This window comes from Oreochromis aureus, linkage group 1 (genome assembly GCF_013358895.1).
Source record: "Oreochromis aureus strain Israel breed Guangdong linkage group 1, ZZ_aureus, whole genome shotgun sequence".
Classification (NCBI taxonomy): Eukaryota; Metazoa; Chordata; class Actinopteri; order Cichliformes; family Cichlidae; genus Oreochromis; species Oreochromis aureus.
Genome location: NC_052942.1, coordinates 26121498 through 26143455, shown reverse-complemented (window position 1 = coordinate 26143455; position 21958 = coordinate 26121498). Strand labels below are relative to the sequence as shown.

The 21958-nt window shown below is 37.2% G+C and overlaps 1 protein-coding gene across 1 annotated transcript in view; it reads left to right on the top strand.

Annotated features, from left to right (window-relative positions):
• LOC116333697 (CUB and sushi domain-containing protein 1) overlaps positions 1-21958 on the top strand; it is a 422781-nt gene that overhangs the window by 265304 nt on the left and 135519 nt on the right. The window contains 5 exon segments of the mRNA XM_039613940.1: positions 10649-10724; positions 10727-10745; positions 10881-10993; positions 15013-15195; positions 15416-15601. Of these exon segments, the coding sequence (XP_039469874.1) occupies positions 10649-10724; positions 10727-10745; positions 10881-10993; positions 15013-15195; positions 15416-15601 (577 nt within the window).

Here is a 21958-nt window from a genome sequence, read left to right as displayed (position 1 = left end):
AACAGAAATAACTTCCGGTCCCATCACAGCAGGATCAAGCTTGGTCTTTGCTTTTTGTTGTTTTTTAATCAGGAGTTATCTTTTCTCAGGGCAGCCTGCTAAAAGGCCCTAACTTGTTTTTTTTAGCATGCTAACTTTTTATGTCTATGTACTATGTCTGTGTATTCCCACTTTAGCAAAGATCTTTAAGCATCACTTAATTTGTGTTTATAGGGAATGAGACAGATGATTAAACCCACCGGTTAGCATCCTGAGTGTAGGTTGCCTGGAAAAAAAGGTCTTTGTATGTTGTTTTTCTTTGTGGTGAGAATAATATATGTAAAGAAAGCAAATGAGCATGAACTAAGAGGAATGACAGTGAACTTTCTGTAGACCTTTCTTTTTTTCATCTCCTCTGCTCTTCTTCATCTTTATTCTTTCCCTCACTCTGTCTCTGACTTACTATTATTCCAGATGACTTCTTTCATCAATAACACGTTATAACAAAAACATTTTTATTGAAGTGTGCGTTGCTTTTGTGACTTCTTTAAGTAGGTTTATATGCTGAAGCTCAAACAGCCAATAAGTACTCCTTGTGTATGTCATTCTGTTAAGTTTTGAATAAAAGAAGTACAATCAATACAGATTTTTGTGATCTGACATCTTGTTGGCAGAAAAAACTATTTGTGTTTTTGTGTTTGCCTGTGTTTTTATTTGTGTGAGAGTGTGCACACGCATCTGGTTGTGTGTGTTTGACTTTATGAATGCTGAATGTGTGTTTTCTGTCTGACAATTTAATTGCTAACTGCCAGAGACTGTGAAGAACATGTTGTAGGGTAAACTGTCGGCTTTCCATTGAAGAAATACCCGGGTGGGCAGCAGAAACAAGACTGAACAGTGTGTGTGTGTGTGTGTGTGTGTGTGTGTGTGTGTGTGTGTGTGCACACCTTATCGTGTGTGTCAGTCATTTGATTCATCAGGATCAAGCAGATAATTATTTTTGTTCAAATCTGCGCTATGTCCGCTCGCACACTTACACCCTGAAATGCATCATTACACATGCCCATTAAGGCTCCAATCACTGCTGTCTTTTTATTAAAGTGTGTGTGTGTGTGTGTGTGTGTGTGTGTGTGTGTGTGTGTGTGTGTGTGTGTGTGTGTGTGTGTGTGTGTGTGTGTGTGTGTGTGTGTGTGTGTGTGTGTGTGTGTGTGTGTGTGTGTGTGTGTGTTTTTATATATTGTGTACGGACTTTGAGATACTCATGCAGTTGTCTTCATCATCACTTTAGCATCGGCAGGACACATTTTCTAACATCCTGTCAGATTCTGTTAACTTTTACTTGACACAGAAATTGAGGCCAATAAAGACCAATAAAAGCCTTAGCCAGAATATGCTAAAGTCCACTCTAACTCTGCATCAGTTTGTTTTTTTGCAGGACTGCTTTTATGGTGTTTCATGACAAATACATAATACCCAGAATTCAGTGCATTATCATAATGAAGTTAGCCATAGTCAGCAAAGAAGCTGTGGCCTTGTGGTTGCTACCTTCTGATGGAGTATCAGAAAGAAATGTAGACAGTGGAACCAGGGAAGCATCAATATTTGAGGCACTTGTAATAGTCTTGTAATCAGTGATCATTTGGATGTCCTGCTACATGTGCTTCATGTTTCTTGGAGGAGATGAAGCGATCGTTTACCTTTTTATTTGTAGTCCCACTTTGCCAGCTCAATAAGGGTTGTGTCTTTTTGCTCTGGGTGCAACATGATCTCCCGCTCTGGAAAGGAGCCCTCCTTCTTGTTTCCATTCATTAAACTTCTGCTACAAACCACTACTTCTGGTTGGCATGTGTAGCAACTGACTATATTTAGTCTAAAATACTATATTTTTATATGTAGCTGTGGTGGTAGGACTATGTTGCTGCAACAGTGAAATAAGAGTGAATTATCAATCATTAATAAAACAATATGCAGGCCATAGCTCAGAGTGGATGATCACATAGACTGGACAAAATGTATCAGTAAAGTGCAGAGTAAATAACCATCAGTGTCCATGGTAATGGAAAGACATTCACCAATAGCTGTCTAATTAGCACATTATCTCAATTCGGTGCTTTTTGCTATTCTGGCTTTTGACTGTAATTTGGCAGTCTAACTATCCATAATTCACAGTATTGGCTCTGTCTTTGGCTCTCATTCCTGAACCTAATGCCTCTCTAGTGAAGGAGGCTGTCAGTGATGATGCATTGGTACCACAAAGTCAACCTTTTTAGTTTTTCTGCACTGGAGTCATCCGTTAGTGGTAATGCATTAATTAAAATTTATGTTGGATTTGCAATGCTAAAGTTTCTTTGTTGAAAATGCAAAAATCCTAAACAGTAAAAGGACATTTCTGAACCCACAGCATGCTGCTGTTGGGTATTTTTCTGTTCCATCTCAAAACTCTTTGTAGAATAAATGGAGCTGGAAGGCACAAGAAGTCACAGGTGGACTTTGAAAGTGGGTCTTGATTTACCCGAAATGAAAAAGAAAAATGACAAAAAGAAGCAATGGAGAACCAGAACTATGGTGAAACCACCAAATAAAGAGAACTAAACTAAGGCTATGATAATAAAAGAAAACGAATAATACTAATAGCTTAGCACAGAAAACTAAATTGACCAGATCAAGAACAATAACGAACATCAATCCATCTATACATTCATTTTCACAACTGCTCATCCAGTTCATGATCACAGGGGGCTGGAGCCAATCTCTAATATGGCTAACATTTATACCAATCACCATTAATATTAATCCGCTAACCCCCCCGTTTGCTGCCAAATCCAAACCCAAGGCTTTCCAGTGAACCGTGGCATATAGTTGAGCAATGTTATATGTTTATCAAAGGTGTAAATTGGCTGATCAGAGCATTTAGAGGGATTGAAACCAACCATCACTCACTATCTACAAAAGAAGCAAAAAGAAAAACAAAACCCAGCTCTGTTCGTATATTAGCTGAAATAAATAACACAATAATATTAAATCTGGATTAGCCCAAATGCACAGGTACACACATTTCTTTGTGAAAAGCAATGTGCCTCAGCACTGACACCTTAATTGCACTAGTAACCAGTCATGGGAGTTACCAACTTCTACTCTAGTCATGTTGCTGCAGATGCGACACTTTAGAATTCAATTTCCCCGACACTTTCACACAGCTGTTGCTCAAATCCAGTATGCAGTTTATTTTCTTAAACTGTCCAGCCGACAGGTCAATAGCACTCAAAGGTGCTGTAACACCTCGACAGGGGAAATATTTTGCTAGACAGCAGCTGTTTGCTTTCTTACCACTTAAAGCAGAGGTCACCTCGGGGCAGGACAGCTACTCATAAACATGTGCCACATCTGGGCACATTCAGGGTGCGCCACAGAGGCTAGCATGCTCTCCGGTCTATTTTTAAATTGATGGACACTTTGTTTGTCTCACCCAAAAACCCACAGAGCATATATCAATTCTGTGAGATAAAAACTAAAGCTAAGAAGCATTTTTACATGAATCCAGGTGCAAACGGTTCACTTTAAATATAAATTGTGTAATAAAACCACTGTATCACATAGGAGGTGCTTTGCTAAAATCTGTATGATGATCTTGCTGCTCGTGACTTTGGGGGACAAATCCCACCGAATTAAGTCATTCCTTTGTCTTTGCTGTCGCCAATTTTGCTTCCACTGAGCCTTAATCAGTTTCAATGGCGGTGACAAATCATGAGCATTAGTGTCTGTCGTTAGATTTCTACACCATACATAACATCTAGATTTTAATTTATAAACCCCTTTTGTTTCCTTCCACTTTTCCCCAAAGCACAATATGTTAATTCTCAGTGCGTAAACAGGTGTTTAGGTGTGAAGAGGGAGTGTGACTCAGAACAAGATTACTCTGGGTTCAGTTTGCACCCCCAGCGTCCAATCTATTGTTATGTCCCTGTGTGTCGGGAAGCAAGTTTCCCCTTGGTGATCCTGTTTCCTCACATTAGCCAAAGACATGCAGGTCAGGTAGACTGTTAATGAGTGATTGCATATCTATGTTAGACCTCTAATTGCCTGGCCATCTGTCAAAGGTTGCACTCTGCCCTCTTTTTGAAGCACACAGGGAAAGTTTGTGGCTCTGAAGACCCTGGAAAACAATAAACAACTGAAGACAGAACATGAATGAAAGCTCAAAGCCTTAAAACAAAGAGAGCAGCAAATTCCCACCTTGATCTATTTTAAATAGAGCCTGGCAGTAGACGCCCCACATAACAATTAGTGTAACAGTAATAACTTCTGAACTGTTTTTATTATTTAAGAAATAACAGTGTGTTGACCCTCAGGTGAGTACTAGGTGTTAGCTTCGCCTGCTGGTTTGCGCGAAGTTCTAGTCTCTTTGTACATTTGGAGGTAAAGGCTCTTCCTGGCTGATCAAAACGTATTGTTAGGGTGAAAAACTATAAGGAGCCATTTGGTATGCAATCCACTTCTGTATTTGTCCCTCATTGCCTATAGCGGCACAGTGTGTATCCATCGTAAAATTCATTGCAGCTGCAAGATGCAGTACACTGTAAAGATGATTTATAATGCTCTCTTGAGATGGAATGAGAAGCACAAGTACTTCTAAAATTCTGATTAGACTGTCAAAGAAAGGCTCCTAAAACTTAAATCTGGAATTTAAAGAAAATAGGGATCATTATCGATATAGGTAATCTGTTTTCTATAAATGACTATTTTCAAAATCAGTTTCTTGGTCATGAAGAATGTCCTGTAGCTTGCGTCCCCAAACGGGGTTCAGGTTATTCTATATTTCTTTATTTGGCTGAAAGGCTAAAAGTAATCTACTGGAAAAAGGTACCAGACTCCAATTTGGCAGCTCACCAGTGAGTCAACATAGCTGCACAGTCTCGGCTAGGGAATTCTCGTACACTCTGCTTTTAGGGCAGCTGTTCCCTCTCTGACAAGAGGTCACCTCAGTACATAGTTTTCTTGACAGATTTTTTTTTCTGAACTCAAGGTAGTAAAAACGCATTAAATTTTGGCACGTCTTTATAACCATGCTCACATATGCCTCTCTCTGCTGCTTTAGAATAAAGTTAGTCAGCCTTGTTCCCACGACTGTCAAGGCCCTGTATATCACAATATTGTGAAAATTATTATCAGTCCTGGATACTGAAACCTGGACATTGCATATTCTAGCATCTACCTTTGAAAAAGTGTCTCTCCTGTGGGTGCATTATTCTTAGTCTTACATCAGTGTTGTAATTTGAAAGACTTTTAGCCTGTCTTGTTAATTAATTGTGTTCCTTCAGCAAAAAAAAAACATGCTGTAGTTACTAAAGGTAACACCTATATCATCACCTTGCGCTTCTGACTCAAGTGAATGAATCTGGTAAATATGCTATTATGGGAGGAGACACAGATCCCCTGCGGGGTGCGTCAGGAAGGGCATCTGGGGTAAAAAAAAAAAAAATCTGCCAAATCAAATGTGTGGAGCTGCATGCTGTGGTGACTTCTTACAACAAGGGAGTAGTCAAAAGAAGCTCATGTTAGAAAGTCATTTGGCAACAAGGGATCTTGAATGCTCCTGTTATCATGGGTCATTTGAAAGGCTGATCAAATAAAGAGTAAATATTAAAAACAACCAAAAAAATATTGATTCTTCTTTTAGAAAGAATTCAGATGTCAGGAAAGAAAAACATTGTTTTGGTTTCTGGCCACTACAATAAGGAGCTAGCTATTACAGCCATCAAGACAGAAACAAAACCTATACCCACATGTGTTACCCTCTATAGGGGTCACCTCAGCTTATTTGGCAGCTGAAATGACCGACTGAATGTAATTCATTAGATGTGTGCAGTGCTGACATTTTAACAGGGCTCCAAATCTTTTTTTTTTAGGGAAAACATAGTAACAGCACAACAACAAAGTGAGCATGGCAGGCCGACTGCTTTCTTTCTGGAGAACCCTAAGTGGGAATAACGATACGGAGAAGCATCAAACCTGCTCTAATACCCTTAAGGAGGAGGATAAGCCTCTCCCAGAACATTTGTAGCCGAGGTTGCAGTGAAGTAATGAACAAAATATAGTGATTTGCGGTTGTGTGCTTTGTGTCTTTTTCTTTCACAAGTCAGTGATTTGACTTTGGTCAGAACACGTGTATTTAGGTAGAAAGACACATAAATTATATATTTACTAAATTATTTATTTTTATGAGATAATTTCTCCCCTCTGCTGGTGCACTGTGACTCAGCACAACTGCAGCCCCAACTCAACAAGGGCATTCAGGAAGTAGTCCATCTAATTAAGTCTGTGCATTCTCTAGTACTACCCAAACATAACGTCCCAACAGTGAGGGCATGTGAAAAGACGTAGGGGATTCTCCGTTTTAAAATCCCTCATTCTTCCATTGCTCCGGGACATGCAGGGGAGGCATGTACCCTGTTATTGCTCTGCGATAGATGAACTGAAATGCTACGGTGTGAGCTGGTAATGTTTTAGAGGTTTTGTTGACTAAAAATGCTCTAAAAGTACCTCTTAGATTACCTACTTTAGCGTTCACAAAAGCAACAGATTTTGGAATGAGAGAGCGAAAAGATTGTTATCAGCCTCTCTCAGACTGTGGTCACACACTTTGAAGTTCACAGCACTATAACTTTACTGGGTGATTGACTGAAGGTATTTCACTGTAGGGTTGATTTGCTCAGTGCTCTTAACAATGTTTAAATGGCCTATTGAGCTGCTCTTAGCTGCTCTGCTGCTTGCTAATGACCTCAACGTGATAATGCTTCACTTACCCCTTTGAAAGGCATCCACCCTTAAAGAAAAACTTTTTTTTTTGGATCTTGGAACAGAACAGTCTAAATTTCAGCAAAGAACACCTCTCTTGAAATACTAGGAAGAAAGAAACCAGAAATAATGTAGTGAAACCAAAAGCGAGAATAGAAAAGTGCTAAAAACCCATTTCATGTGTACTATCAACACATGCTTGTTTGCTTTAGGTGAACATTTCGAAAGGCCCAGAGAGCACTTACCGTTGTTTCCTTCTGCAGTGTTTCTTTTCTTTCTGTCTTTGTTGCTTTCTTTGCTTTAGCGAATAAAGAAACTAATCTAATGTAGTTTGGGGTTGCAGGCTGCTCTTAATGTCTTTCTAAATGGGCCCATTTGGATCTATTGAACAGTGCTGAGTTTCTTGCTAATGACCTTGTGATAATGCTTCAGTTCCTTAAAGTCTGTAGTCTCCCTTGACTGTCTAGACGCACACACATACACAAACATAAATAAAGTACAGAAACGTATAAAGCAACAGAAATGCTCACACAACATTGAGTGAAACAGCTGTGCCTAAACACTATTCTGGCTCAGTTGTTAAGGCAGATATACCTGAGAAAACCACCTCCTGGACACACACACACACACACACACACACACACACACACACACACACACACACACACACACACACACACACACACACACACACACACACACACACACACACAGTCTTAGATGTGCAGGAAAACATACCAAGCCTGTTTCGGATTCTGTTCTGCTTCATTCCCTTTTTGTTATCACCTCTAGCTGCTGCTGCTGCTGCTGCTGTACAGTCTTAAGAACAACTTTACCCTTATTAGACACAAACACGTACACAGCTCACAATAAAAGCTTTGACTGTTCAAGATTTTATTATGCGTATAGATATAAATACCAAATTAATTTACCATTACTTCTATTCATCTACTGTGAGCAGAACATTTTTTAAAATCTTTTTCACGGTATTGGAGAAACATAAAAATGCTACTTCAGTAACGGAGACTCTGTTTCAGTCCCCACTTTTACTTTATTTTATATGAAGAGGTCACATTTTTATGTCTCTCATATTTATATTTTAATTGAGTGCCTGCAACAAAACAAACCAGGGGATAAATTAAGTATTCTGATTCTGATTTGAGTGTAGCTCTCAACAAGCCAGGTTTAACAAAAAAACAAAGATGCTAACTGTTAAGCTGCAGTTGTTTGTAGCAGTTTTTGTACTGCAGTTTTTCATTTGTTTGCTTTTCTTACATGTGGCAGAGCAGTGTTAATCATCGCACAGTGGACAATGGTTAAGTGGAATAGTTTGTCTTTTTGAAAATAAATCACCCTACGTAACAAATTTCAGCACATGTAATTTTCATGTATCAGAAAAAAAGAAAAAAAAAAAAAAAAAACGTGCCATATGAACGACATCTGTCCTTAAAAATGGTTCAGAGTTTTTTTTTAATTATTTAAAAAAAATAATGATCTTGTATCTTTAAAAGCTAAACAGAAATTCATGTGTTTCTTTGAACCTTCAAATAGAGTAGAAAAATCCATAAACAACTTAAGTATAATGGTTTATTAATGCACCCTGTCATTTGTTGTTAGCCAGGAGTTAATACCTCGCAACGTTGTTTTGCATCTTTTCCCCATTATTTGTAACCATTTGGAGAGACTAAACTTTGCCAGGGGCTGTATCCTTCTGTGGATATTCAGAAAGGAAAATGCTTTCTGCAAGTATTGGTCTCATATTTAATAGTCTACTTCTTAAATGTAAGTTGCTGCTATCAAAAAGGAACATGTTTTTTTTCTTTTAACAATTATTCTGTTTGCATATCTGTGTGCACTGCTTTAAGTGGTGTATATGTATGCAAAGATGCATTGAGACATGTATGAATACAGAATTGTACAGTACACCCATTGATTCACTGCCATTCCTGTCAGATGGCAGCTAATCCCACAGATGATTCCCTATCCTTAAACACTATCTGAACATTTTTTTTTTTTTGAAAAAAAAAAAAAAAACATAGCCAAAAGCTCAGCAGTGCATGGCTGATTCTGGCATGTAAAAATGGTTTTTACACTCTTATCACCTGCACAAAGGTTTTTCTTCACTGCAGTGTGATTTGCCTTGTGATGAATCCTCAACCACAATCACATGTTCAGGGTTCATCTTAGTCTTATAATGCGCCAGAGGCTCACTGATTGAGCTCTTCTTTCTTAGAGGTTTCTTGAAGAGAGCAGAAATATGTCATCATCCACCCTGTCAGGGATATGATCTACACCTAATAAATAATGGACAAGCAGCAAATAATAGAATACCAGTATTAGAGCATACAGCAGATTGATGATCCAGTGCTGCATGCAGGCCACTGCAGCCACAAAAATGCCTGCAAGTAAGGCATTTAGCAGTCGATTTCTGAGAGTTCAACAGCAGAAGTGTGTTTGTTGGATGTCGTGTGTGTGTTTGTGTGTGCAGTCCCCTAAGTGACTTCATGCAATCTGTTATTGTAAGAAGGATGCTGATAAATAAAAAACAAGAGGTGCTTAAATTTCAGACCTTTGTTCTTCTCTTCTCTTAACGATGGATTATTTCTGGAATACCACAAAGTCACCATCAAATTCGTTGTTAGGTCTTTAACATAGCAGCTTTGATTAAACTGTACACAATTGTGACGTCCAAGGAAACCAAAAGTTTGTCACTCATACTGGTGATATTTGTACTTCATAGAGCAGAAAGCTTTCTTCCAACTTATTGCCCTGAATAATCAGGGTAGCATGATTTCCTATGAGAGCTAAGATTTATTTTGAATTGCTGAACATATATATTTATTATTAATCTAAAGCCTGACTGGTAATACATGTTCAACAACCAATTTTGTAAGAAGAACCCCATTGTAAGGGCAAGTCCACGGGTCCGTTTCTCAAAGTATGCCTTGTGTTTCAAGGTAACTTAAAACTTTAGGATGTTAGATGGATTTTGGCTGGTTAAAAGAAGCCACACTGGGGTGCCAGTTAGCTCAGAGACCACATAGCTCAGATGCCGGGTTTGAGTCCGACCCATGGGCCTTTGCTACATGTCATCCCCGTCTCTCTCCACCATACCACTATCCAATAAAGGCAAACATGACCAAAAAAGATCATTTAAAAAAAAGAAGCATGCTTCCTTGCATGTCATGAACTCATGACACCAAATCAAATCAAATCAAATCACTTTTATTGTCATATCACATGTGTTGGTACACTGGTACAGCACATGCGAGTGAAATTCTTGTGTGCAAACTTCTCAAGCAACAGAGGTGTGCAAAATGCAAATAACATAAGAACAAAGCAAAATATAAGAATAGAAATGTGAGAATTATAAGAATAAATATATTTACAAATATAAGAATGTATGCACATTACTGAATATGTATACCATATATACGTGTGTGTGTGTACATATATATAAAATTAGATAAAATAAATTATACAGAGGTTAGCAGTTTGATATTGGATTATCCAATATCCATTAGTCTATCAGAGGCTGCCAATATGTTCAAAAATGATTTAGGTATAGAAACTGGTGTAAAATGGATCCTATTCTATTTTTTTAAACCTTTCAGTCCTAACTAGATATAACAATTTGACTGCTTCAGGGAAAGTTTGTGGAATTCACATTTCTGTACTTGACTTTCAGATTCCCACAGTGATACATGTAATTATAAGTTTCTATTGGCTGAAACTGTAAGGGCGAAAAACCAAGAGATCATCTCTGCAGGAAGTGGAAATAAATCCCTCAGCGACTCTCTGTCTTTCTGTTTCTATGTGGTGGAGTTTGTAACAGTTTCTAAATTTGTTTTTTTGTCTTGTTTAATTTTTCCAGGTAATAAAGCTGTCATTTGAAGAGTTTGATCTCGAGAGAGGATATGACACACTGACTGTGGGAGATGGGGGGAAGATAGTCGGAGAGTGCTTTATGTGTAAGAACCACTTTACCTGGGTATAAAAGAACGTATTAATAAAGTATTTTTTTAAGTATGACATTAGATTCATGAAATACAAGCAATGACTAATACTGATTATTCAATACTTTATTTTTGTGTATGTAAATGTAGACTCACTGGCTCCAGCGTCCCTGACCTCATTGTCAGCTTGTCCAATCAAATGGGGCTACACCTGCAGTCAGACGATACAATCGGCTCAGCAGGCTTCAAGGCAGTATATGAAGGTATGCCTCACTGAAATACACACACAGACACACACACACATGCATGTAGAATGTAAGAAATGAGTAATGTGAGTTAATCAGTGGATTGTCTGACCATTTTGCATTTGTATTTTTCATATTTACTTAAAGCTGGTAATTATGGAGATAATGATGGCAGCGGTAAAAAACAAAAACAACATAAAATGTCTTAGCAAGGTGTTGGACCAGTACGTGCGACTAAAACAGCTTCACTATGTGATAGCATCCTTCTGTTGAAGGAAGGGAACATCATTCCTTCAAATGATATTCCATTCTTTCAATAAGGAGAGATAATTTGGAAGAATATGAACATGATTTACTGAGAAAGAGAAATTAATGTATTTGGCAATTAGACTTCAATGACCCATCTTGGCAAAACAAACTCCCACAGTGATAAGATTTAGGACAGGTATGTATATCCTACATCATAAAATAAAGGTGATTAGTCAGAATAACTTTGTATTGATTTGCAATGACCTTTCACTTTGAGGCAAGCAGTGGTCTCAAACAGCATCAACAAATTGCCTCTCATAATATATCAATCCTAGATCCTCTCAGTGTAGCTGTCAAGTCTTCAGGTATCTCTTTGTGTCCTATAAATTATTTTATTTGTCAACAGCACATATTCATTTTTATTTTTGAACAAATAGCCATGACACATCTTTTATTATATTGATATAATTGATTAAATACTGCATCCTACCATGTTAGTGACACTCTTGAATTAAACTGTACTAAATTAACTTGAGCAAAATTAAATTAAGCCGGAGAATAAAACAGGCAAATAGAAAAGTAATTTCATAAATATAGGGATAGATGTCTAATGGCAAAAAAACAAACAAACAAAAAAACATGCTTGCCAGGGCCGGATAAAAAGACTAAAAATGACAAACCGTCTGAGACAAAATCAAGTCCCAGACAGACCAGAGGAGTTTGTGAGAGCCAGAAAGAGAAACAGGGACAAAGGTTATGCTCTTGTTTTGCTTTGCTGTGTTTGATTCAGTGAAGTTTTCCAGGGTCAATTACTTTTCAAAGGAATAAAATTGGTCTACTGAACTATAGAAAATCTGTGCATGTGTGCATGTGTAACTGTGATGAGAGACACTGAGCATTATGTTACAGGTATTCGTTGGCTTAATATGAGACTGACCTACCACTGACCACTGATTTTATATGTTTTGTATTTGTCCTAATGCCCGGGCTCATGACTCAAAACTCCTATTTGATCCACTTCATATAAATTACAAGGCTATGACATATGACAAAACTGAAAGGAAATAAAAAACCCAAAACTAAAAAAAAACAAAACTTTGCAGACTTGATGCAGTAGTTTCTGCTTTTCCCCCCTCTCGCCAGCCGAACAAGTGCCTGTGGTGTATGTTGTGAGTGTGTCCTTGCGTTAATACTGTGCTACGGTCAAAAAGGATAATGTCACCACGTAACAAACTTTGATCAGTGTTACCCCTTGAGCATGCTTACATTTTCAACCCTGGAGGGAAACTCAATGTGTGTCTTGTTTTTGGCATCACGTTGCACTTGTGAAATCTTGCCTGCTGTGTGTGCGTGTGTGTTGCGATTACTAAAGAAAGACAGAGTTAGTGTCATAAACACGCAGCACATTATGATAATTGAAGCTTTCAGACAAATGTAACTGTCATCAAAAGTGCAACAATATCAATTGTGCAATCTTGAATGAATGTAATGAATGAAAAATCTGGACTGAATGCCTTTAAGATTGAACAATGTAAGAAATATTTTTATTTTTTAGGTAGTAGATCTGCATTTCAATTTCACTTCCTGCTGGAATTTGCAGTACTGAAAAAAAACAAAAAAAAAACTTTTATACTTCATTTTTTGATATTTGACTGTTAATGATACAACAAATAATACATCAAGCAAGTTTATTTGAAACAAATTGTTGGTATAAAAATACACTAAACACAATTTCGATCTTTATTTTTTTTATTCGTATTTTTTATTTGTTTTTTAATCATGTACTTAGATTGCTTTTAAGAGGCATTGTGTGCAGTGTGCGGCTCTGAGCATGGGAAAAAAGAAGCGTAAAATATTTTTGTTCAGATGTAAATATATAATCTTCACTTCAGTAAAAGTCTAAAAAGTAACATTAGAAAGAAACGGCTCAGAAAAGAGAAGCATTTACAATAATAATGGCAGACTTACCGGGGGCTCAAGATTGCTGATATCCATCCTGACACTCATCAACTGTGTGACAGCTAGCTATGGGCCACCAACATGCCTCCTGCTTCTTTGAGTATTCTGTTCTTGTGGGTGCAGTTACATCCCAGAAGATAGCAAAAGTGTTGAACACATGCACACATACACACAGCTCACCTTGAGATGTGTTTGCCCAAAGCGAATCCAGCAGCATGGTGGAGCATGTGTTACAAGATGACAGACGTCTGGTAGAATGTCAAATTTTAAAGTAGGGGAGCGAGGGGAATGGGATGGATAAAAAACACACTCCCATTAAGAGAAGAAGGGATAAAAATGAGTTACAAATGAATAGAACAGGATTGCAGGCCAGGTCGACAGTACCGCTAATGTGACACCAATGCCAATAAAACACAGTGTATCAGACTTAGAGAGCTGGAGCAATAAGAAGACACATAATGGAAGAGAAGAACAGGAACTATTTAAAAGAAGTACTGCCAGAGACAGAGGAAAGGGTGTAAATAAGAGAACATAGGGCAGGCACAACATACTGTATGTGTCTTAAAATGTGCACAAGGAAAGTAGGAGAAGTCATATTTTATACCACGTCACAAACATTAGTATTGCTCTCTTCAATTTCCACCTCCTGCTGATTACTTAACAAGAGTGTGCATGAATCAGTGTCTGTGTTTTCATTTACCTGTGCGTCTCCACTTATTGTTTTGCTGTTCACAATTAGAGCTGAATTACACCACAATTACCTTGATGGTAATTAGCTTTGAGGTAGGAAACAAAATGAAGTTTTGCCCGTTGAATTTCAGGTTGCATTTCACTTCTTAATGCAACGGTGTAATATAACTGATGCTAGACATGTTCGCTTCGCTTTCTGCTCCATAAAGCAATAACATCACCCCCTTCTGACTGAAGCCTTTGCATTCAGACAGCTTGCAAAGAGCCCATTTGAATTTTCCCGACTCGTTCAAAAACAAACACAATAAACGAAACATTCCGGATATTCTTAGCCAAATCATAATTCTCCTTTTTTGTCTGTTTTTTGGGGGTATATTTTGTATACATGTTTTGTCCTGATTTTTGGCATAGCTTTGTTGTTTACCTTTTGCATGTGTCATTATCAGTTCAAATGCATTTGTACAGTTTCTTGCCCCCATTTTTCAACGAAGTTGATTTTAAATAAGCCCTTGTAAAATGGCAAATAAATGTTTCTGTTTCTGTATTATTTTTATCCAAAGCATTTGATCCATTTGCTACAATTATATCTGGCAAGTCTAGAAGGACCTTAAGATTATTTGATTTAAGCTGATTCACTCTCCATACATTTGGATGCAATTCAGTTTAATTCAGCTTTAGTTATATTGTACCAAATCACAACAAGTTCCCTCAGGGCACTTTATATTGTAGGGTAAAGACCTTACAATAATACAGAGAAAACCTCAAAGATCAGATGACCCCCCTATGAGCAAGCACTTGGTGACAGTAGGCCTCCAACAGAACAAGGCTCAGGGAGGAGTAGCCATATGCTGCGAACAGCTGGGGGTGAAAAGAAAATATTGTACATGCTCAATTTTCCAGGAAAGGTAGCTTTTACAGCAACCTTGTAACATGGAACGTTTATTTAAATTATTTCAAGGCCATCTTGTAATCTGTTGTCTAGTTTGCATTGATTTAATACACACGCTATCTCAAAATCAGTGTATGCATGCCATTGCCATTTAACTCCTCCAGGCAAAACAACCCGTTATCTAAAAACTAACATGTACATGACATGATTATCAAAATAAAATGTGACTTTCTACATTTGTGTATTACAGAGATCGAACGAGGCGGCTGCGGCGATCCTGGGGTGCCCGCATTCGGTCGCCGTAGCGGTGACCGCTTTCAACATGGTGACGTGTTGACCTTCTTTTGTCAGGCAGCCTTTGAACTTGTGGGAGAAAGAACCATCACATGCCAGCACAATAATCAGTGGTCTGGCAATAAACCCAGTTGTGTCTGTAAGTCTACCATTTCTGTGTCTGTGCTAGTTGTTCTTTCTGTTTGTTTTCATATTTAATTTTTTATCATCCTTGTTTTTTCTTTCTTGCTTTTGTACTTTGTCTGTCAGCGTCTGCCTTTCTGTTTTCACTCTCAGCCAGCTACCTGAAAAAGTAACATTCTGTTTTCTTTCTTTCTTTCTTTCTTTCTTTCTTTCTTTCTTTCTTTCTTTCTTTCTAGTCTCATGTTTTTTCAACTTCACGGCCCCATCAGGGACTGTATTGTCCCCAAACTACCCAGAGGAATATGGAAACAACCTGAATTGTGTGTGGTTGATTATTTCTGAACCGGGAAGCCGCATTCATCTCCTCTTCTCTGACTTTGACCTGGAGCCACAGTTCGACTGGTTGGTGGTCAAAGATGAAGGTAACTGCATGTTTATATTTTGCCCTGTTCTTTTGTGTTTTGTTTTAAGAGGTAAACCTCAGTATACAGTACTTAACAAATTTATTAGGCCGCCACCCAGAGTAAAGTTTATGCTACAGCTGCTCTAAATTAACAGTATTTGTAATCACCTAAATTGTTTTTTAATGTTTCTGTAATGGTTAATCCACCAGTATGTGCAAGCTCTTTAATTGAAATGATATTTTAATGCTAAAAATAATTATTGTTTTTAACCATGAAGTAAAAAAAAATAAAAACAGGGAACACAGTTATTTTTAATGTTTTCAGTGCAGTTCTACAATCTATTTTTTTTTTCATGACAGATGAACTAATACATTTGTTAATCACTGTGCATATGTATATAGCCTATGGCATAAATATTGGTCTGTGTGACCAATTGAAATAGGTGAAAAAGACATATGTGGTGGTGGGGTGGAGCAGGGAGGTTGGGAGTGTTTCTGAAATTCACAGCTATTAAATCCTATATCAGCTGGTAAAGAGAATTGCTGAGTGGATCTCATTGATGGGTTGATGAATGATGGGCACACTGGATGTGTAGTTGTAATGTAATATTTATCATTTCAACACTTGCATAGCTTTCCACTTCACATAAAACACAGAGCAATTAGATTGCTGTTGCCCATTGTAATAAAGGTTATTGATTTAAACTAAATCAAGTCAAGCCCATGTTTGATTGGCTGATCATTAAAGATGAACTTGTGTATAATTGACTAGCACGATTCTTTTTTTTGTCTCTGTAGAACCTTTTTTAAATTACAGGGCAATTATCGCTGTTACAATGGGCTAACTGAAATCAGTTCAGTTATTGCTTTGAAGTCTTCCAGTTTGCTCTGACTGGTGATAAATCTCTGTCACAAGGAAGCCACAGTGTATCTGTGCCTTCGGGAACAAAGAGCAAAAAAAACCCTCAATGATATGCTGTACTGGAGTTTTTATTATATGAAAATCCATCTAAAATCAGCCACTTCCCTTCAGTTTTGTACTAATAAATATCAAATTAATATTACTCATATACTTAAATTTATAACAAACTACTATGAAGATGTAGTGTGTTTGTAAACTGCCTGTAAAGATGGATCGGCCATTAAAATGGTAGAAATGTTCATACTGATTCTCAAAAAAAATTATTTAAATGTTAGAACATTAAAAACATTATTTAAATGTTATAAAAAAACATTTAAATAAATTCCCATAACGATACAGGTAAAGCATTATTCTGATGCTGATGCACGATTCTTGTACTTTTTTTGGAATCCTTCATGAAATTGCTTAAAAATATATATTTTCATCTTCTTTTTTGGATTTGCATAAATTTGTTAAAAAAGTAATCTTTCATCTAAATTCAACCATGTAAATCTGTAAAAGTTTATTATGTTCTTTTATTCTTTGGCAAGTTTTGGCATAACTGACATAATTATTCAAGGTATAGGAACTTTAAATTCAAATTTCATAAAAATGTATTTACAAAAGTCAGAATTAGGTCACAGTTCAGTGTTGTCTGTCCTGTAATGCAGAATAAAACATATCTTTTGTAGTACTGAAGGGTAAGGTAGAGTTGGAAATGTGCACTGGCTTTCAGCAAATCTGCTCAATTCTGCAGTGGTGCCTGTTGCTCTCTCCTAATGAGCCTTTTTTCAAACTACTGCTGCCAGCATGTGGAAGTTGTGGATGGCACACAGAGAACTGTCATTATTGTGTTTTGTGTGACAGCCTTCTACTTTAAAAGGGCAATTCCAGCACTAAAACTTTTAATGCCAGCGGTGGCTTCAAAATATGTCCTTACATTCTTCTTCTTTATAAAGACAGTAAGCTGAAGGAAAATCCCAGAAATCAAGGGTGACATAACATGAGTGAATATTGCTGATGTAAGCTATAGCGCAGGCTGTAATGCAGGGCTGTGCAATGCAAGCACGTTTATTTTCAGGCACAAATCTTACATCACCGAAAAACTTACTGAAAGTCCACAATTTCCAATAAAAAAAATTCTGCTGAGTATCCAAAAATCCTCATAGTATATCCAAATTACCCACATTTTCCAAATTAACTGTACTTCAGCTCTGAAGTGAGAAATAAATGGATGGCTTAAAGCTCATCTGTATGCCTGTAGTAAACAGAGTTTTTCCATACCAACAAACTGAGGTAGAGAAACCTGGTGGTTTGCATGCTACCTGATTTTCCCTGGAGTATTCACCATTACTGCACCCAATAATTGTTTTTCCATAAGGTTAGCTACTAATTGAACATCCACTTTTCACAGATTATGCTAATTAATCAGTTATCGGTTCTTGGACTGATGAACACAAAAAGATATTTACAAAGACTTATTGCTGCCAATTCATTGCCGATGATTGATTGGCAGTGTCTAATTTTATGTCCTCGTGTCATATGATCAAATGTCTAAAATACCATTGAATTATGCAGAAGAGGTAATCACTCAAACTCTGCTTTCATGCCTTTATAGCAAAAAATCATATTTCTATTCACTGAAGGTTTTATATCAACTTGACACTTATGGACTTCCTTCTTTTGTATTTCTGAATAAAAGAACATGAAATCACAAATGGCAAACAAAAGTGAACAAAGGAACCTCTGTAATAACCCATAAATCCTCTGAGTGGGGCAACAGCAGCATGAAATCCACGCTAAAAAAAAGATGACGCTTTGGGCTACATTTTGAATGGCATGTAAACGGTTAACTTAATCAGACAGCCATTATTGTCTTCTAATATAAGAGAAGATAGTGACAGACTATTACAAAGGCTTTTCTCTAAATCTCTCCGCTTAGATAAGATAACGTAGGATCTTGGCACTCTTTTAGCTATTGTTACGTTGATTCTATTTCCTTCCTGGTCTCTTGCCTATCAATGTAATGATGAATAAGTGAAAGGGCTTTTGAGTTGCTAGAGAACAAAGAGGCTGGCACTTTACAACTCAGTCACTGTGTAGCTTAATTGGGTCTAAGTGCATGGGATCCTAAAATTCCAGTCAAGAAGGAAATAAAAAGAAAAGTTTCTATGGGAGTGTTGTGAAGAGTCCTCATTTCAAACAGCATGTTTATCAGTGAAGTGGTCTTGAAACTCCCTTTCTGTTCCTTGAAGTGATGTCAGCCTACATTGATTTCCATTGCCATCTCTGTTACGTTTAAAAATTCATATGAATTTCATAAAGTCAATAGTAAGAAACTGTCAGTTTTCAGTCTTTTAGCGATCGTCAATACATTTAATCTCATTCCAGTGTATCTGTTTATATCTGCACTTTTAAAATAGCTAACTAAAAAAACAAAACCCACTCATATGCATTGTAATTGCTTTTCCCCTCAAAACCTGTAATCAAAGCATCAGCTGGTTCACTGGAATGTCAGAAGATTAATACACTTATTGACCAGAAAAGCAATTACAGCAGCACTTCTCACCTCCGCAGAAGAAGAAAATGACCAAAACGGCAACTTTAGACACACATTACCTCCATATTTAAATTAAGTTAAAAATTGAGTAACATCTATGTTAAAAGTTTATGTACAAGCAAAAGGCAAAAAAAAGAAGGTTGCAGAAAAGTCAAAATAATGATAATGATATTCAGCATCCATACCAACATGCATACACTATATGTAATGTTCCTTTATAAATCACCTTAAAAATTTTCTTATATTCCACCCAGAAGGCTTGTTCAACAGATCAATAAAAATCCCTCATGAAGACTGCTGCAGATACAGGACAGTGGCATTGAGTGTTGGCTGCTGCTGCTGCTGCTGTAGTTACACTAAACAGGAAATTCTTGCAATTTGAAGTGGTGAAACATAGAGGTGTGCTGTGCTACACCATACGAGTGTCAAGATCCTGATTGAGGCATGCAGACCATCGCTTGCTGTTTGGCATTATGTAAGCGTCTAGACACAGAAATAGCTGAAGAAACAAAACACATTCTCCGTATCTGCAAAACACATCATGTTTTAACTCTACAAATTCACCAAGGATGGTTTTTTTTTCATAGATGATTATGAAAGCTCATGGATAGATGTACGTTGTAAAGGCAGAGTGTTTGGCAACCTGGTGTTGCCAACGTGCAAGGCCACAATGCTTCAAAAGACAGCATATGTTCGCTGAAGCAGTTTTATACAAATAACATCATCAGAATGTAATATAATCTAAGAAAATTAAATTCATAATTGGTGAGATTTAAATAGTACTTCCATTTTCAAGAAAAAACACAATTTTATCAGAAATTTAGCAGTGGTCTCTTTGCCATTTCTATAAAATAAATAATTGTGGATATTTGTAAAAAAAAAAAAAAAAAATATATATATATATATCATTTCATCACTTTCAGTTGAGAAATAAATTACAAGGTTATTTTCTGATATGCCCTGCCAGACTTTCAGGAATCTGCCACCTGATGCAATCTGGCATCATCCTCAGTATTTAAGCCAAACCTTGTGCTCCACAACTAACCAGGACTAGTGTGGGGATCACACAATCTGACTCTTTCATCTGAGCTCTGAAGATGTGCTAATGGGCCAATGCAATGTATTCAGTTGTGCAATAATAATTAAAAAATGGATCATAGTTTTAAATGGTTACAAATGGAGTTGGCGTGTATATTATACTATAGAGATGTTCTTATGAAATAATTATTGTGCTACAAGCAAAAGCACATGATCACACTGCTGGCCTAAAATAAGTCACATTGCAGATTTGTGTGATATATGTTGTTTAATATTTATTGAAATTCACCACGTGATAATGGATCATTGTAAAATTTCAACATTTCTGTTTAAATCCCTCCAGTCTCCCCAAAGTTTCCGATGTATGGCTCAGAGATTCTGTACTAATATACATATAGCCAGAGGTGGGAAGTATAAATACTTTGTTACGGTACTTAAGCACAATGTTTTAGGTATCTGTAATTTACTTAAGTAGTTTTGACATGTGCAAAAGTCAGGGGAGTTTTTTGTTTGTTTTTTCCACAATAGCCAGGTATCCTTAAGTTGCGGTTGCAGTATTTCAGCATCTAACTAGCCCCGCTGAAGAGGAGCGAGCATATAGGGACTGACAAGTTTTTTTTTAAAGGGCAGGTCATTTCAAATTATTGTGAGTTCAACAAAGATCAGTGTGTTTGCTGAAATTTGTCAATTGCAGAGAGGTTTGTCGTACAGTGTGTTGCTAGGTAAAGGTCCAGCTGTATATCCCAGAGAGAGAAAAGAAAGAAGGCTAACTTCACTCAGAGGAAAAAAGAGAGGTTAGATTTATAGGTAAGGACTGCTCAGTGGTGTTTGAACACGTGACATCATGTTTTTTCATATTGTGAAACATGCTGTAAATCAAACTGAGTGGACTGTGTAATTTAAAGGTTGCATAAAAAAATACAGGTTAGTGCAGAATAAACAGGTTAGTTGGTTGTACTGTGATGGATTTAAAGTAAAGAACTGTGTGTGACTGGTGCACAGTGGTTTCATGCTCAGAGTTGGGTTACATCAAGTGTAGCTGAGTGAATTTTAGATGATGATGCTTAGATTCATTGACTGGAATCCACCTTCATACCAATTTTATACCATTTAGAAAAAAGAGACAGGCAGCCAGTGTGGAGGATAGAAATCAGCCAGGACAACTCATGAAACATCTGCTGGCATTTGGTTGAATTCAATTGTGTATGTCCACAAAGAGCAGGAGGTCAGCTGACCACAGCCTGTACACTAAGAAAATCTGCTGGAGCTCTTATTAGAAATTATTGTGAGTTATGATTCTTTTCTCCACACTGAGCATTATCTGCACCTGCTGAATCCCACTTAAACCAGTGACTATACACATTTTCCTGTTTCCTGTTTCCTCCAAAGAGCTAGTTTTACTTTCCTACTTTGAGTACATTTCAGAGCCTGTACTTTTTTCTTTTACTTGAGTAAAGTTGACTCAGTACTTCAACTTTTACTGGAGTATTTTTTAACAGTAGTGTTTGTACAGAATACTGTATTAAAAAAAGTATTAAGTGCAGAATGTCTGTACTTTTTCCAGCTCTGTATAAAGCCCCAAGGCCTGTTTGTACCACTGTGGTTATATATCTGGCTTCAAAACAAAAGACATTGAGCCACATGAACAAGGGAAATTTATAGCTGTCCAAGACCATAATAATTACCACCTGTCTATTTCTCTTACCCATGCACCAGAGACTGCAGATGTTTCCTGTGACCTGTTATATTCTTTCATTACCATTTTGGGATCCTTTTTTATAGAGTATATGTACATATCCCAGTGATCTCAACCTGGAAAGTTGCTTTTCTATGTGCTGTAGTCTACTTTTTATTACACTCCCCCCTGATTCTGTCGC